The sequence below is a fragment of the Anoplopoma fimbria genome, chromosome 6, assembly GCF_027596085.1.
Source record: "Anoplopoma fimbria isolate UVic2021 breed Golden Eagle Sablefish chromosome 6, Afim_UVic_2022, whole genome shotgun sequence".
Lineage (NCBI taxonomy): Eukaryota > Metazoa > Chordata > Actinopteri > Perciformes > Anoplopomatidae > Anoplopoma > Anoplopoma fimbria.
In genome coordinates this window covers 19,807,897-19,825,533 of record NC_072454.1, presented here as the reverse complement: position 1 = coordinate 19,825,533, position 17,637 = coordinate 19,807,897, and the positions used below count along the sequence as shown (strand labels likewise).

Here is a 17,637-nt window from a genome sequence, read left to right as displayed (position 1 = left end):
ATGTCTCAAAAAGTCAAAGTACTTTAATCCTCAGTTAGTCATTAAAATATAATAGTATAGTATGCCATTCAAATGTCATAGTATAATATGCCATGAAGATTCAGATAGAAAAATCAATGTATAATTTTCCATAAAAATGGATCACAATATTTCATATGATATGCTGGTTATATCCCTGAGCAGACAGGCTCATTGGGGATTAAGGGCTCCTGGGGCCAGGAAGTAGGGGACTGTGGGGGGCACAAAAGGGGGCAGCGATGGAAAAAGGTTTTTCAATAAAAATAAACAAATGTCCATAAATAAAATCAAAGAACTGTGTTAGAATAAATTAGTTACTGTAGTTCTTGGTGTATACCACTTCTGGTTAGTCTTCATTTCTTCCCAGATGACTCAAGAGTTTCCAAACAGCTTTCTTCCTGCATTTCATCCACGTCTTTGTGTTTTATGAGGCTGCATTTTGATTAAAGAAATGTGGTTAAGTACGCTGTAAATAAACGTTTTTAAGTATGTTGAAATATACCCTATAAGAAGTCAAAGTATAATAGGTCGAAAAAGTAAAAAGGAGCTCAAAGTATAGTATTACAATACTTTGAGCTCCTTTTTATTTTTTATTTTTTTACATAGTATACTATGATTTCATTTTAAACCTTTTTTTGACATACTATACTGTGACTTTTTATTGACTTTTTTTTCCACATGCCAAGACTTTTTTTATCATACTGTACTATGACCTTTTTGACACACTATAATATGACTTTTTACTAAATGTTTTGGACATACTATACTAAGGCTTTTTTGTGACTATTTTCATAGTATACCATGATTTTTCAAAGATTTTTTTAGACATGCTATACTATGACTTTTAAGACTTATTTCGATATGCCTTACTTAGAAAGTGTTTTAACATACTATATAGTTACTTTTTAAGACATTTTTCGACATATTATACTATCACTTATAATTCTTTTAAATGCTATGACTTTTCAATTACTTTTTTTCAGCATGCTATACAATAACTCTTTTATTGCTTTTTCCAACATGTTATACTGTGGCTTTCTTTGACTGTTTTTATTATACTATACAGCTATAATATGACCTTTTTTGTCACTATTTTTGTCATACTCCAATATGATTTTTGTGACATACTATACATTGCCTTTTTAAAAGCCAATGTATAGTATGACATGTTATACTATGACTTTTTTCGACATGTTTTTCTATGACTTCTTAACACATAAATACTTCTACTTTTTTCAACATTCTGTATGATAACTTTATTATGACTTTTTTTGACATGGTATGGTATGACTTCTTTTGAAATAGTATACAATGACTTTTTTCAAAATGCTATACCTTGACCTTTTTATGACTTTTTTGAACATGCTATACTATAAATCTTTTATGGCTGTTTTCGACATACTATACCGTGACTTTTTTTACGACATGCTATACTATGACTTTTTAATTACTTTTTTCATCATGCTTTACTGTCAGTTTAAATTACCTTTTTAGACATATGACCTTTTTTCAACAAGCTATACTTCGACGTATGACTTTTTTTCATACTTTACTATAAGTGTTTCTATATCTTTTTTTAGACAGACTATACTATGACTTTGACTTTTCATAACATACAACTACTTTTTTACTACTTTATTTTGACATGCTCTACATTAACACTTCTGGGTTCTTGACCCTTGTCAGAGCGAGGCGATGCTGAACTGTGATTGGCCAGTCTGCGTTCGGGGAGCGAGGCTTATCATTGGTTAGCACAGCCACATTGCTGCTCCGATTGGTCCGACTGTCTGTCACTCAGGTGGTCGTCGGGGTCATTTCAGTCCAGCTGACAGTCGTTTTCAGGTCAGTCTACCTGCAGCTTGTCAACAATGGCGGGACGTCTACTTCTCCGAGCCTGTACTACAACAGCGCGGCTGAGGAGCAATGTGGTGGCTAGACCGTTACACCGAGCTATGGCCACAGCTAAAGGTAAGAGTCTGAGTTTATAACAGACGACGTTAAGACTTTAAACGTAAGACAGGCCCGCAGGGTAACGTTATGGTGAAAGCACAGCAGTTTGAGTGACATAAACCGGTAAACAGATGACGTTTGTGTTACAGCGACAGTAGTATCGTGTTTTGGCTAAACCAGCTAGAAATATTACAAGAGATCTGCAGTAGGACGTCAGCTCGCTACCACTGGTGTTTCGTAATGTAGAGAAGAAAATAACATTGAATTTTGACACCTAATATTAATTAGCAATATCTATGTGCTGTGGGATTGCTATGTACCACCGACGTTTCGCTTTGTTTCGCCTCAATATGACTTACGTTTGAATCAAATAATGAAGGTCATTTGGGCTTTACCTCTAGGAAAGGCCTCTGATAGACCCACCCTTTCTGGCAGGCGACTGTTGGTCATGTGCCAGTGTCCTGATATGGGACAGGAGCAGGCTGGTGTGGGAGGCGTGAGGGTGTCGACGTGCAGTTCTGACATTGAAATAATGTTAGACATAAAGCCCAACTGTAATGTGCACACAGCACAACCTGACAGAATCATTTCTTTTAATGTAAACCCATCCCATATCATTTTATTTGTCAGGAATACCAACAGATGAAGAGCAGGCGACTGGACTAGAGCGACGTGCTCTGCAGGCCCTTAAACAGGGAAAGGTAGGCTTCTTTACACACAAGTATGCTGTGCTTAAATCTTACATGTGCTAATTTTCTCTAAATTCACATCACAGGATCCCTACAGTATGCTAAAGCCCAAGGAGTATGCTGGCACAATGGAGGAGCCTCACATTGTGCCATCCATTGGAAGCAAGAGAATGGTGGGCTGTCTTTGTAAGTGATGTACATTTAAGACAAAATCCATTGATCTGTGTGTATGCATTGTGTACATTACAAACCAGGTGATCCATGATCTCATTCTCGGCAGGTGAGGAAGACAACACAGCTATTGTGTGGTTCTGGCTCCACGAGGGAGATGCCCAACGCTGTCCTTCCTGCGGTTCCCACTATAAACTGGTCCACCATGAGCTGCCCCATTGAAACTAAATTTAACACAAGCGCTGTACAAACAGGACAATCCAGACATCCATATCTGCCTCCTTCATGGCCACATACTGTAATGTGTGCATATGATTTATCATTAAAATGTAAACTTTAACTAAACTGTCTTGATATAAATCTGTCAGTTTTTTTTAATCGGGGAACATATCCATGCTGCTGTGACAGAGGGCAAGTTCAATTATTTAAGCTAAACTGGACTACTTTAAGTGTTACTTATCTCGTTAATATGTCATTCAATGAAGTGTGGAAATACCTGACAATCCGTGATCATGTTCATTAACTTTTGGTCGTAATTCCCACATGCACAATGTTGTAGTAAACCTATAATCCAGGAAACTATACTTAAAAATGTCTTAAACAACAAAACAGTATTTCATCCGCAAAGCAACTCACATATATTTTTGTGGCTGTACTTTGTTTTTATTTGTGGATCGTTTAAGGCTGACAGCCAAGAAAATCCACTAAGGATCTAAAAGCAAACACTTCGCACTGCTCTCAATCAAATGTCACAACAGAACTTATGTCAAACATAAAGGGAGTTAGTGTACATTGTCTGGGTTCAAACATGTAATACACAGGGGATGGACACAACATCAGAATCTCCTGTAAAATACAACATGATTCACTGCAGTAGCCATGCAGCAACTACTATCACAGTGGAGCCTAAAATGTATCATTTTTGTTGAGACCCAGTCAGAGGTGTTGATTTAAATCTGGTCATTTTGAGGCCAGTGGGTTTTTTTTGCCACCAGAATAGACATAACGGAAACATCTCACTATTACATTACATTATAAGCTTCAGAAAGGTAGTGCTACTGCATTTCATCATATTTTACAGGTGTTAATGTTGCTGTATGCATACCCTGTACTCTATATACCAGTAGTTTGCCTCATCATACTATCCAAACAATAATATATCTACAAGAGCCATATCAAATGTGAATCGACTTGTAACAGCGCATCAAATACTGTGATGGCATTGGGAAAAAAAAGTTCATAAATCAAAGTCAAGATTACCTGTGAAAGTATAGACATCCAACTCTTAATCGGTTTTAGTGCCATGTGGCCTCCACTTTCAACCCACTGTCCAATTCTTACAGCAGAATTCAGGCTGCGAAAATAAAACATTTGGGAATGTGGTTGCCGTCGACAGTCTGGACATGGAGTTCTAGGCATTTCTGTGTACTATCAGGCAAGATTAAAGCCTTGATTGTGATCTATAGCTTGTAGAAGCTTCTCACGGAGTGTTTCCAGACTCCTATACTTGGGTAGGTCCAGCAGGTTGAAGCAGGTGTGGGCCACGGGTAAGTAATGCTCCCCTCCACCGGTGGGCTGGATCACCAGCTTCAGGCTTTTCATGCCCAAAATGGGTATGCGGTCACTTCCTGTGAGGAACACTGTTGAGGCAAGAGACATTGTTTCACATTTCCATCTGTATTTCATAGTACAAGACAATTGGAAAAAAACAACATACGTGTAAATTCAGGTTGCCAAAACAGCAGCTTGTATGACATTTTCTATACATGGTGGGCAGCACTTACAGAGAAATTGCTTTTTCTTGTCTAAAGGAAGCCTGTGGAACACCTCCCAGAAGAGCCTGATGGTGGGATGGTCCGTCCAGTAGTCCCCTTTGTATTCAGTACTCTGAAGGATGAGATACAAGGTATTTTTAATTTAAAATGACTCAGCAACGGACAAATTTAGTGATACTATTTACACTTCTAGATTAAGGGTTATCAAAGATTAAAAAAACAAACTCTTTACAGAGGCAAGAGGGAACATCTAGTTATAGGAACTTTGTTTTGTCAAAATCTTCAATAATGCTTGCTTTATACAAAATCCATAGAAATACCCACTTTCATAAGATTACATTACACTTATTGTAAGTCGCTTTGGATAAAAGCGTCTGCTAAATGACTGTAATGTAATGTAATTACACAGTCCACAAAATGAGTTGTAATAATATGAAACAAGACCTTTTCGAGCTCCGTCCAGTCATAGTTGGTGTTGCCAATGACCATGGCTTGCAGTTCATTTGGCTGGAACAGCTCTAAAACTTTTCCACCGCACACTTTGTGGAAGCCTGCGTAGAAGCACTCGAACAGCGAGGCCACTGATGTGTTGAAAACATAGTCTACATATGCATGGACAAAGTCCTGCCTACATGAAGAAAAAAATACAGTTCAGTCTTTAAATGGATTATTTGAAAAACAGATAATGTTTCAAATAGTGAGCTTTAGAGGTGGATTTTGTTATGTTTGGACAGCCACGCTAACCATTTCCCCCTGTTTCAAGTCTTTTTCTAAGCCAAGCTACACGTCTGCTGGCTAAAGCTACATATTTATCTTACAGATGTGAGAATGGTATTGATCTTCTCATCCAAATCTCAGCAGGAAAAAAATCTGCTATAGGTTATCAGGACAATCGAGACCTTTTCATTCAATTGTACCTGTTTGATTTATTGACAGTGATGTCTTCGCCGTTCGGTACGAGCTCCAAGACCTCTGTGGCGCCATAATTCTCCTCTGTGATCTGAAAAAAATAGGCAGTGTTTGGGTTTGCTAATATGATATACAGAAATCACAACTATTTATTTTACACCTCATGCACCACAGAGACTGCTGTATGCAAATCATCTTACTGTGAAGTTCAAGCAGAAGGTTTCCTCGAGGTCATCTTCTGTGTAGTCCAGTAACTGCTGCAGACTCCTAGTTTAGGAGACAGAAATATACGTATTTTACAGTATTTTCTTAAACTATCATTTGGTGAACTCTTTCAATCAACAACTCTGTGTGGTAATATAATTGCAACATTGGATGCAGTTAATAAATTACCATGGTAAACTGACATTCATAAACATGTTAAATCGGAACCTCAGATGACTGTTCCTTGATCTGACCTTCCCACATCTGGCATTAGCTCTTTCAGGTCATCTAGCGTTGGCTTCCTCTTCAGGAGCTTCTTATAAAGGGCGACAGGGAAGTTGAGTTCCACTATCGTGAGATTGTAGATGGCCAGACCGCAGATTACCCCGATGAGGTTGAACAAGTCAATGTCCTCAAAGGTCTGTAAAGAACCATCACACCTTATGTTAGAGGGCATACTCAATGTGTCTCGTACATTTATTAATATACAATTATAAACCTTTTTTAGGTAAACAAAAATAGGTACATAAAAAAATTGTATGCCTATACGTTGCATGTGCCTCCAATTATTTAGCTACTCAATGTAATAGCAAATGCATATGATCAATTACTAACAAAAAACAAGCGTTACAATTGTAAAGAAGGATTTGGCATGTTTCAATTTATAATACGAAAACTACTTCAGTGTCTCTATTATCATACATTATGCTTACACGCATGCACTTTAATGCTGCTGAATTATATAAGAAGTACCTTGTTTGAAAACCAGATGAGCCTGGAATCCTCGTGGTAACGAAACATGCCATATTTTGGATCCAGCAGCTCCTTCATGATCAGGAGGAAGAACTCCTTTCTCACGCCTCCCGCATCGACCGCCTCTTCGCCCACAAAGATCACCTGTCATGAATTTGGCAACCATTAGAACAGCAGCACCTTTTAATTCTTGATGGAAATGACAACACAGCTTTGGAAATGTACTTCATGTATTTTTGTAGCAGAACCCTTGAAATTACAATATATTATAATATTACAATATTTGATGACCTCATCCATCTATAAACATTAAAACAATTAGAATTTCAGAATGAGTCAGCTTTGTGGTTATTTGATGATCGGTAGCCCAATAATTACTCCTATTTAGTTCAGTTTTGGTCTCCACCAACTTCTGTCTAAATACTCCAATATGTTCATCATTAGTTGCTAACTTTCTCTGTTTGCTGGATGGTGCTGGCACATAGTGTACAATAGGTTATAAGGCTTACTTTTTTGTTGGAAACAGCTGCCTGCTGCCATCATACCAAACTTAAACACCAAAACAACAAGCTGAAAGACCCTAAAGCACTGAGTGGAACTACAGAATCATTTTCTATGGGGTCGTCCCTATAAGCAACACCTTTCACATACATTTGAAGTAATTTGCTCCATTGATTCTAGCGGCTTTTACCTTGAGTGGTTTCTTGTAGTCAACATTCTTTGACTTCCTGAGGACTTCCATGGTATCTCCAACAATATTTTCTCTTCTAACGATGAGGATGAGGCACGGGTTGACAGATTCAACCGCTGGCAGGAACATGGAACTGAAGTTTTGCATCTGTGCCTGGTCCACAGCCATCTATCAATATAACAAGGGAATGATGCATTTTAAAAAATAATTTATATGTTTCAAAGATACAACAGTGCAGTTGGCATGCGTCACATCATTTGAAAGCAATAAATTCAGCTCCTTATTACCTGCATCTGTATGACAGCATCAGTCTGAAGAAGTGTGGTCTTCGCTTGGGCATCAAACACAAAGGGATACCTGCACAGAGTCACCACACCATCATGACCCTGTGGATACAGAGGCAGAAACAAATGGTTCATACAAAGGGCTAAACATTTAATTCATTTAATTAAGTGACATCAGCAGTAGACTCACCAATGGGTACATCTGCCTCTGAATCCATGTGACGTAGTCATTTCTGATGTCTATCAGGTCATCCAACTCGTGGATGTAGAATTTATCGTACTGAATGATGTGTCCTGCTCTCTCACTCACCTGAGACCACAGAAAAATGGAAAACAGTTCTTCCAGGTACTGTAGGATGTAAACGCAAGAGCTGCTGTAATGAATATCTGTGAGGTTTTTTTTGTCATTTCTCACCATGTGCAGGATCTCCAGCAGCCGGAGGGACGTGTCCAGGAAACATGTGAAAATTCTCTGCTCTACTGAAGGAATGCCCATCTTGTGCATCTGAAGCAGATACACCACCACTTCCTTGTACAACTCAACCAGCCGCTGGAAAACTTGGGGCTCAAATTTAGACCACCAGTTTCCTGGCACAAACACGTTGTTAGGAGAAAAATTAAAAATGTAAATTAAATTGTTGGATCATCTGTGGCATCAAGCATACAAAAAAACATTCTTCATCTTACCTAGGACCTTTAGTGGAGCCTCTTTCAGACTGAGGAGGGATTTGGCAAATGGGATAGCGATGGTCACGTAATTATTTCGGTCCCTGAACAGAGGGCATTCTGGGAGAGTGAGGTAGAGTCTCAGGGCTTCAATGTCTGGAGGAGAGTTGCTCAGTCTGGGAATTAGGTTCTTCTCCAGACTGGCAGCAATCTGAGGGAGACAGATTCAATGATACAGGTCTGTTATGATTATTGCAATCTTTAGACATGATTACAATGACGTCTTATTCAGTTGTCTTTTATTATGAAATACAGTATTGCTTGCCATGCCACTGACAGTTTACAATGTATCATTATGTAAACCAAGTCCAACTGATTCCAAGCACCAATCCAAAATGATCTAAAGCAGTATAAAGATCATGCAAGCTGTTGAAAAGAGTGTGAGAAATTGAAATCCAATATTTTTTAAATTGTTTGGGCAAGTGGTATGCAGTTATGTACATTTACAGCAAGTATCAGTAAAGTACAATATTTGTACAAGTATATGTAATTCTTGCAATAAACTAGTGGGAAAAACAGGGATGTGGTTGCATCAACAACACGATATTTTTTTGAGACCACTGACCTGCTGAGCGATCTCATGGTGATCTTGTCGGATCACTCTGTGCAACAGGAGACGAACCATGTTCATATCCACCCCTGAACATTTACTGCTGGTACTGTAGTGATCTGGGTGACTGTGAAAAAAAACCAACAGATCTATTGGTATCGTAGCATTACAAAAAGTAAAATACTTACTTACAAGAGGTGGACTGAATATTAAAAAGTTGAGTTGAATCAACAATATAAATTAAGAAGAGATAAAACTATATATAATATATATAAGAATGGATGAATTGCAGCACTATTATCCTGGACTGCATTAGATTGTGTACATAATACCTAGTAGCTTGGCAGCAGCCATCTCCCAGCTATTAGAAAACCGACTAGCACAAAGCCACTGACTGACAATAATTCAATATGATCATTTATCAATTTTCAATTAAATGGAATCTTGATGAAATTATTTATTGAGATATCTTGATACATAATTTCGTCATCTAAATTGATAATGACAAGCACCTACTGACTCAAAATTTCTCTGAAAATCTCATGCTAAATATTTTGAGGGGAAGATCTTTATATCGATTGCTGTTTTTGTTTTTACGTCACACTTTACATTACCACTCAGTTCAATGCAATTAAAAAACACTTCATAAAGGGATTTTTTTTTCTCTTATAGTTTCACTTGAGACTATAAATTACATTTGTTTTGTTCAATTTGCACTTATGTTCTTTATAAATCGCGATATGAAATGGTCTTTATCGGGCTAAGTATTTGGACCAGCCCTTGCTGACATAATCCATCCTTTATTTCGTTATGGTCGAATCCATGTTGCAAATACAACCTTTAAAACAATATAACGGACTAGGATCAGATGAAACATGACATGGATATAAACTGGTAAAAACAATTAATCACAAAGAGGGTAAGGAAGAAATTAAATGAGCACAGTCCAACCTGGGAGTAGGTCTGATTATTCTAGGTTGCTAGGTTGTTACATGTGGTAAGGATTTTTTTCAATTTAAACATATATCAGTTGTAAATAGTATCTGAATAAGAAAGATCAAACAAGTGAAGAAAAAAGCATTGGATTTGGATATTAATGAAGACTTTTAGAGCAGACTGTAGAAAGTGCACTTTGTCTGAAAAGGGGATTACCTCGTTGACAGAAAAGATCCATTGAGGCAGCTCGCTGAGGAGAACACGAGGTCAATCTCACTAAAGGAATCATACAAGACAAGTAATCAGTGTGACCACTTTTCTCAAGAAAATCTCCAAAAATAACTTACAGAATCATGACAACTTAAAAAATACTAAACACAGCCTTTATATCTAAAAATACTACAATTTTGACAAAAACAACTAAAACCCCAATAACATGTGGTCAGCCCAGGTTCTAGTGAGGAGAGGACTTTACTTGGATATTTCTAGTGGGAGTCTTCCTGGTGAGTAGTTACACCACTTGTTTATGATATCCTCATTCAAGGTGCAAATCTTTCTGTGGGAATCTTGTGTCCTCACGTCATCCATGTTCTGGAGTTTCTACGAAAAAAAGGGTATAAGTTAATAAAAAGCATTCAATGATAATATGAACTTAAATAAACTTAAATAAAGTTAAAGATGCCAAAACTAAGTTGTTGCATCTGAGAAATTTCAGGTCTTCAATGTTTAAAACAAAAAAGAAGAAGCGCTTTAATCCGCACTATATGTAAAATGTAAAGAGAAGCTCCTTTGTAGAAATACTTTATCCACATGGCTACATATTTTAAAACAAGACCAACATGTTTATTTGAACATTTCCTACTTCGGTTGGTAAAAAGAAAGTCCCAAGTACCAACTCAGGGGAAGACAAGTACTTTTATAGCATGTTAAGAGACACAATACTTAAAGATTTGTTTGCATCTCTGAGAAACCTAAAACTATATAATAAAAAGATTTCATGACAACTTACATCAGTGCAATAATGAGCAAAGCTCTGGTCTCCTCCGGCATAAATCCTCTTGACATAACAGGACGGCTCAGAGTCTGCAATGTTACGCAATGGAGGCAAGAAAATAAATGTATGGATAGGGCGAGAGGGAGAGATAATGAGTAGAAAACAACGTCTCATCTTAAGGATCCTTCATATTTGTAATATAAACATGATTTCAAATGTGTTGCTATATACACAGATTCCACTGAGAATCACAACCAATCCTGTAGTGTAAAGAGGCAAAATTAAAAAAAGAATTGTTTCACCATCTAAAAACATATGGCCCGGACTGTAAATTATTTGCTGATGTGAATTTTTTTGTCAGAAAATACTCAATGCAGCTTCATTGACAGTGTCTCACCTGTATCCTTGGAGGCTACCCAGGGGCCTTTGACAAGGGCAGGGCTTTTTCTGTTACAAGTGGAGCGAGTACCAAGCTGCCCGTTACCAGCCAGCCCAAATGAGTCCATCTTTCCACAGGAGGGTGTGAAAGCCAGCGTGTGCTGCCTTTTAATAGCACAGTGATTAAAAAAAAAAATGTTTAGCTCTTTTATGACATTTCAGTACAATTCAATTATACCCATTTTCCTATTACATTAATTACTCAATATTGCAGCATGTACATTGATGTCAATACACAAAAGTATATGATTTTTTTTTTTTAAATACACCTCATAAATTTTACCTTCCACATGCAATCTGCGTGACTACATTTCCCATGAGCTCAAACACTTTCCTAGGGTTGATTTCATGGTTCGTAGAGTTATGCCCAAGTTGTCCGTATCCTCCTGCTCCAAATGTGAACACACCTCCTTCCTGTAAAAATCAACCAAACAAGTTGTTTCTGTTCTTCTAAAGAACAAGAGTACAGCAAGGTCAAAATGTTCACAGACAGCACAGTATGACAGGGTTTGAATTGAGAAAGCATGTAGGATGCAATCATGTTAGTGACTTCAATCTGGTTATTTATTAATCACGAAACAGCTAGCCAAAGAACTCTAAACGCCGTCACAGGATATGCTTTAACCTGCAAGTCCTAAGGCAGGGATCCTACTTAAGACAAAGTCAGCAGGTTATGCAGAGTCAGCCCACAACTGAAGCAGAAATTTAGCAGACAGGAAATTAACCATTTCAACCACCATCCTTCAAGATTTAAAAATGTCCCAACTCCTTAACTAGAAAAATAATGTTTCAGTTGCTAAAATATTTTTGTGTTCAACTCTATAACTCTCCATTACTCTATGGTCTATAAAAATAAGGCCAAAGTGGAAAAAAAATGAATTCACCACCACTAATCACACACCACTTTGGTTCAGGGTTACCACTGATTCAAATCAAGGTCTTCCACTCATAACAATGCAGGTTTATCAAATAACCAAAAATGTTATAACTTAACTTAGTCAGTGCTGCTGTGTGATCTTCTCCACAGGAGATGTAAATCACTCTCTGTGATCTAAGGGACTTCAGCAGGGCTGGGAAAAAACGATCTGAAAAAGACCTTCTGACAGTTAGTCTGACTTGAGGGCTTGAATGCTCACAAGTAGTAGTAGTAGTAGTAGTAATTTAGGTATTTGACCACCCACCATTGCAGTCATTGAGACCCAGCTGACCAAATTTGTTGCGCCCCCAACCAAACACCGCTCCGGAGAGAGTGAGAGCAAAGCTGTGAGCACCGCCTGCTGATATCTGAGCAAAGGGAATGCACTGCAGAGACTGAATCATTTGGGGCGTGGAAATGCTCTGTCCATTTATTCCTAGCCCAAGTTGTCCATATCGATTCTGGCCCCAGGAGAAGACTTGGCCCCCTATAACAAGATAATAAACATAACATAGAAAGTCTAAATGTGTAGAAAACATAATAATCTGAGTGAATAAATGTGCATTTGGTGGGTACAAACCATCCTTACCTCTTGAAAGTGCATGGGAATGCCAGTACCCACAGGCTACCTGAGCAATTTGTACATCTGACAAACTCTTGATATTTCTGAAAAGGAAAAGAAAATATAGGAGTAACTTTGATATTTCGATAAAAATGTTCATAAATTTCGTTTTTTTAATTGCATGTACACAAGAAAGCATGAGTAAATAGTGTGTTATTCAAAACAAACAAAAAGGTTTTTTAGCCAATCAGTTTAGCTAAGTTTCAGAATTCACCTAGGCACACGAACACATTCTTCAAAGTTATTTAGACCCAGCTGCCCATCAGAGCCCAGACCCCATGAGAACACCTGCCCTTTGTCATTCAGGGCAAGTGTGTGGGACTCTCCACATGACACCGCCAGTATGATCTGTGCATCCAGGGCCACAACCTGTTCTGGTGAAAGACAAAGAGAAATGTGATCAATGATTTCACAAAGTGTTCATACATATACATATATACAAAACACACACACACACACCACCAACCTGGTTTCTTTCTGGACTTCTCATGCCCCAGCTGCCCTAGGTCATTACAGCCACAGGTGTATACTGCCCCGTCCTCCAGCAGGAAGGCTGTGTGTCTGTGGCCACACCCCAAATCGCACACTTGCTTCCCGTGAAAGAATTCACATTTCCGTGGCTCAACCACAATCTCTTCATCAATCCCACCTAAGCCTAACTGTCCGTAGGAGGCATTTCCCCAGCACAGCATCGTAGCTCTCCCCTTTGGCTACACACGCCAGCAGGATCCCCGTCTCTGCGAAGAAGAGAGAGACACCTCGGCTACTGTCACCCTACAGAGCACGTTCACATATGCATAGTTTTGGTTGCAAGACCCACTTCAGCTGGTATCACCTAGCAAGGTAACGTTAGCCAGATAACGTTATGACCAAGTAACATTATTTATAACACACATACGATGCTCGCGTGCGTGTGGCTAGCTGTGGTGTGTAGCTGCTAGCTGCCTTCAGGGTTTAGTGAAACCATCCGGTAACGTTTTTAAACACGAGCCCGTAGCTGTCCGGGGTAACATGTAAACAGATTAGCCCAGTGAGCTACAGTTAAATGAACGGTCGCGTGAAGCTACATCATCGAATGACGACTTCCGGTTTGGAACATTCCAAAATAAAAGTGGACGTTTCAACATGTTTTCAAAATGTATTGATTACATTTGTATTGGGGGGGGAAAAAAAAAAATGAAACCCACAACTAAAAGTTCAAAGTAATGATAAAAAAAGATAACTGACATTCGCAGTAAATGAATATATTTTTAATATTCAAAACGGAAGTACCGTTTATTTGTCTTGTTCGGACCAGACGTCTATGTTTCTGACTGGAGGAGCGCAATTTAGACAGACAGCGTGTTTGACGTCCTTGTGCTATAAACCGAGGCAGATCAGGGATCACTGATGCAACCTGGTGACATGATTCAGCCTAGCTCGGAGAGGAGCTAGATACTATGGCTGTAACGTTAATGTTGGCAGGTTAAGTCTCAACATAATGTGCTTTAGCTGAGTTCATTTAGTAAGCAGACTGTGTTAATTTAGTAAGCAGACTGTGTTCATTTAGTAAGCAGACTGTGTTAATTTAATAAGTAGACTGTGTTCATTTAGTAAGCAGACTGAGTTAATTTAGTAAGCAGACTGTGTTAATTTAGTAAGCAGACTGAGTTCATTTAATATGTAGACTGAGTTCATTTAGTAAGCAGACTGAGTTCATTTAGTAAGCAGACTGAGTTCATTTAATAAGCAGACTTGAGTTCATTTAGGAAGCAGACTGAGTTCATTTAATAAGCAGACTGAGTTCATTTAATAAGCAGACTGAGTTCATTTAGTAAGCAGACTGTGTTAATTTAAGTAGACTATTTAATATGTAGACTGAGTTCATTTAGTAAGCAGACTGTGTTCATTTAATATGTAGACTGTGTTCATTTAATATGTAGACTGAGTTCATTTAGTAAGCAGACTGAGTTAATTTAGTAAGCAGACTGTGTTAATTTAGTAAGCAGACTGTGTTAAGCAGACTGTGTTCATTTAGTATTTAATATGTAGACTGTGTTCATTTAATATGTTTATTTAGTAAGCAGACTGAGTTAATTTAGTAAGCAGACTGAGTTCATTTAATAAGTAGACTGTGTTCATTTAATATGTAGACTGTGTTCATTTAATATGTAGACTGAGTTCATTTAGTAAGCAGACTATGTTCATTTAGTAAGTAGACTGAGTTAATTTAATAAGCAGACTGAGTTCATTTAGTAAGCAGACTATGTTCCTGAGTAGAGCAACTGGAAGCTGTATTAATCTCGTACGTCTTTCGAAAGCAGTAAACAAGTTACAGCCATGTTTAACGTCATGATATCTATTACGTTGAAGCCAAATACCAAATCTTACCAAACCCGCCAGATCTGACAGTGTTGTTGTCTTCCAGGGTTTTGCAATCTAGTTTCAGTTCCGACTGTTAAGAACGCAGACAAGCACACTTTCAACATTAAATATCAAATGCCAACAGCAAGCAAGTTGAAATCCCTGCCCAATCCCTCCACTTCAGTGTCTGTCAACAACTGCTGTACGGTGCTGTGGAAGAAGCCAAGAAAGATTAGCTGCTATACTCTGAATGTCCGTTTCTTCTTTCAGAAGTAAAACTCCGTTTGTGGTAACATAGCGGAACGGTGTAAAAGACGCAGTGCAACTGTGGTTTCCAGTTTATCTAGATACCGATCATACTGTCAGGATTATCGATCACCTTCCTTTAAAAGCTTAGTCCTACTGAAGAGTCCATGTGTTGGCTTTTAATATGAAGGCAAGTTTATTTCACCGGAAGTTTACACTATATTCTGTGGAGGCGAAGAAATGTCTCGATTCATCCACAATGTTCTAGATGGGGCGCACACGCGCATGCGTATCCGTGCCACTTGTTCATGTACCTGAATGTATGTATAGCCTACATGTTATATATACACAATGTATGTGTATGGTTGTGTGCAGGTTTTGTGTTGCTAAAAGGAAAGGTGAAAGTGCAATAAGTGTACATACGCATGGGAAGGTTATAAGTTATAAATCGCCATAGGAAAAAAAAATACAATATAATATGAAAAACTATTCTGCAGGCAAATACATTCCAAAAGGTTTATACAAAGAAACCAAAGAATAGTAAAGTTAAAGTCTGTAATACAAAAAACACTAATTGGTGTTCTAATGTATGAGATGAGATTATACTTAACAATTCTTGTTATAATATTATAGAAAATATTCTAATCATTTTTATTATTTTAAAATGTTGCTCACCTCATTTGCTCATGAGTCTATAGGAAGGATCTGGAACTTATCTGCTGGATCTCATTTGTCTCCCTCTGGTGGACTTTTTACATATAAACCCACTCTCCCTAATCTGTGCACTTGTTTTTGTGATAAAAGACAATCATATGAAGTGTTTTTATTGTATCTAAGTATCTACAGTAATCAGAAAAATGTGGTGGAGCAAAGATATTCCCTTCTTAATATTTTGGAGTAAAAGTACAAAGTGAAATCAAATAAAAGTACTCAATTAATAAGTACTTCACAACTTTAGTTAACTTTTAAATGTATGTTCTTCATAGCACTTGCCATACAAATCTTTGTGGACAGCTGCCACACAAAGGGCTTCATTTGGGACTATTTGATGGCAGTATATGATGAATGAATTAGTTTTAAAAAATCTTACACAACACCAATTTTTGCTTAAACAGAAGATTACAGAAAATAAGCATTTTTAATTGAATACATTGTTGCTTTCGACCAATACACTTCCAAAGTAAGTTAGGTCATGGGCCAGTCGTGACTCTATTCTTTTATTGCTCTTTGCAGGTGACAGATACATTCTAAAATTCAGACTGCGTTAACACTGAAAGGCAATAATAGCCCTCCTTCGACAACAACAACCCATTTTACGCAGTCATTTGCGTAGCAGCACGCCTATCTCGTGATTAACATCTTACAATTGGAAAAACATGCTTGTTGAAATCCAGTTTATCCTGTATTGCTGGTTCTTCATGGGTTCTTCCCTTGTGACCTACGCACTGTCTGATGTCTCAGAGCAGCAGGAACTTATTCCACTCACACAAGTTAAAAATCAGCGAACAAACAGGACAGAACCAAGAGATATAGACATGTTGCACTTGATGGGGGTAAGTAAAAACCTATTTATACATTATCTTAATTACCTCATGTCAACTAATCAAAGTTTTTGTCGAATGAGGACTGCGACTTATGTTTTGTTGACCAGTGGTTTCTTTTAACACGCTCAGGTTGTTGCTGGCCTTCTCTTCATCATAATGTGCTTTTCAAAAGGACTCAAAGAGGTGACTTTCTCTTGTGTATGATTTTCACTTTAACAATGTAATTCATTTAAAGAATAAGATAAATCAAAAATTAAAAGAAACAAACAAACAAAAAACAGCACCACAGCTGCTAGAGGAAGTGACCAGTGTTAGGAAGCAGGAAATAAAGTGTGATTCTCTGTAATGATCATTTTCCTTGACAGGGAATTAAATCTCAAAAACTACAACTACCTGAAACATCTGCCAACAACAAGAAAGTGAGTAATCATCCAAAGTAAAATGCTGTAATCGTTTGTGATAATTGAGATGGTATATTTTACATTCTTTTTTTTTTCAACAGAAGGATTTGTCTGAAGAGGATGTGCATTTATTGGCCAAGATACTTTCAGTCGGATTGGTGGATGCAGATCCAAACTATCTCCACCATCTTAAAGGCTTCAGAGACTTGCATGGTGCCTGATTTAACAGAGCAAACATAAGGACAATTACAGAATTTGATGGAAAGCACTCATCTAGATTTGTGAAGGCATCAAATCCAGGCTCTTCAGCATTGCGTTTTGGATTACCACAAGTCAAGTTATTCCTGCAGCTCCCAGATGTTACATCGCTGATGGAAAAATATGCACTTTATTCAGGTCTAACATGACATTGGTAAGGAATTAAGAATAACCTCCACTTTGTGAAACGGGGGACTCAACGGTGCTTAATATCAATTT

The 17,637-nt window shown here is 37.9% G+C and overlaps 2 protein-coding genes across 2 annotated transcripts; one reads left to right on the top strand and one right to left on the bottom strand.

Moving 5' to 3' along the window:
• Nucleotides 1–1,826: 1,826 nt before the first annotated feature.
• On the top strand, nt 1,827–3,173 carry LOC129091982 (cytochrome c oxidase subunit 5B, mitochondrial). Its single transcript, XM_054599710.1, has 4 exons — nt 1,827–1,986; nt 2,599–2,669; nt 2,744–2,843; nt 2,938–3,173. The coding sequence occupies exons 1-4, from the start codon at nt 1,887–1,889 to the stop codon at nt 3,048–3,050; spliced, it is 384 nt and encodes a 127-aa protein (XP_054455685.1). The 5' UTR covers nt 1,827–1,886; the 3' UTR covers nt 3,051–3,173.
• herc4 (HECT and RLD domain containing E3 ubiquitin protein ligase 4) lies at nt 3,164–15,373 on the bottom strand. Its single transcript, XM_054599711.1, has 25 exons — nt 14,997–15,373; nt 13,093–13,363; nt 12,841–13,000; nt 12,594–12,670; nt 12,270–12,491; nt 12,083–12,173; nt 11,925; nt 11,372–11,502; nt 11,048–11,193; nt 10,666–10,739; nt 10,132–10,256; nt 9,873–9,932; nt 8,736–8,847; nt 8,132–8,321; nt 7,860–8,032; nt 7,635–7,754; nt 7,448–7,546; nt 7,161–7,328; nt 6,470–6,613; nt 5,971–6,137; nt 5,713–5,779; nt 5,521–5,603; nt 5,048–5,231; nt 4,613–4,715; nt 3,164–4,468 (listed from the first exon to the last, which is right to left on the bottom strand). The coding sequence occupies exons 2-25, from the start codon at nt 13,316–13,318 to the stop codon at nt 4,260–4,262; spliced, it is 3,132 nt and encodes a 1,043-aa protein (XP_054455686.1). The 5' UTR covers nt 13,319–13,363; nt 14,997–15,373; the 3' UTR covers nt 3,164–4,259.
• Between the last annotated feature and the right edge of the window lie 2,264 nt (nt 15,374–17,637).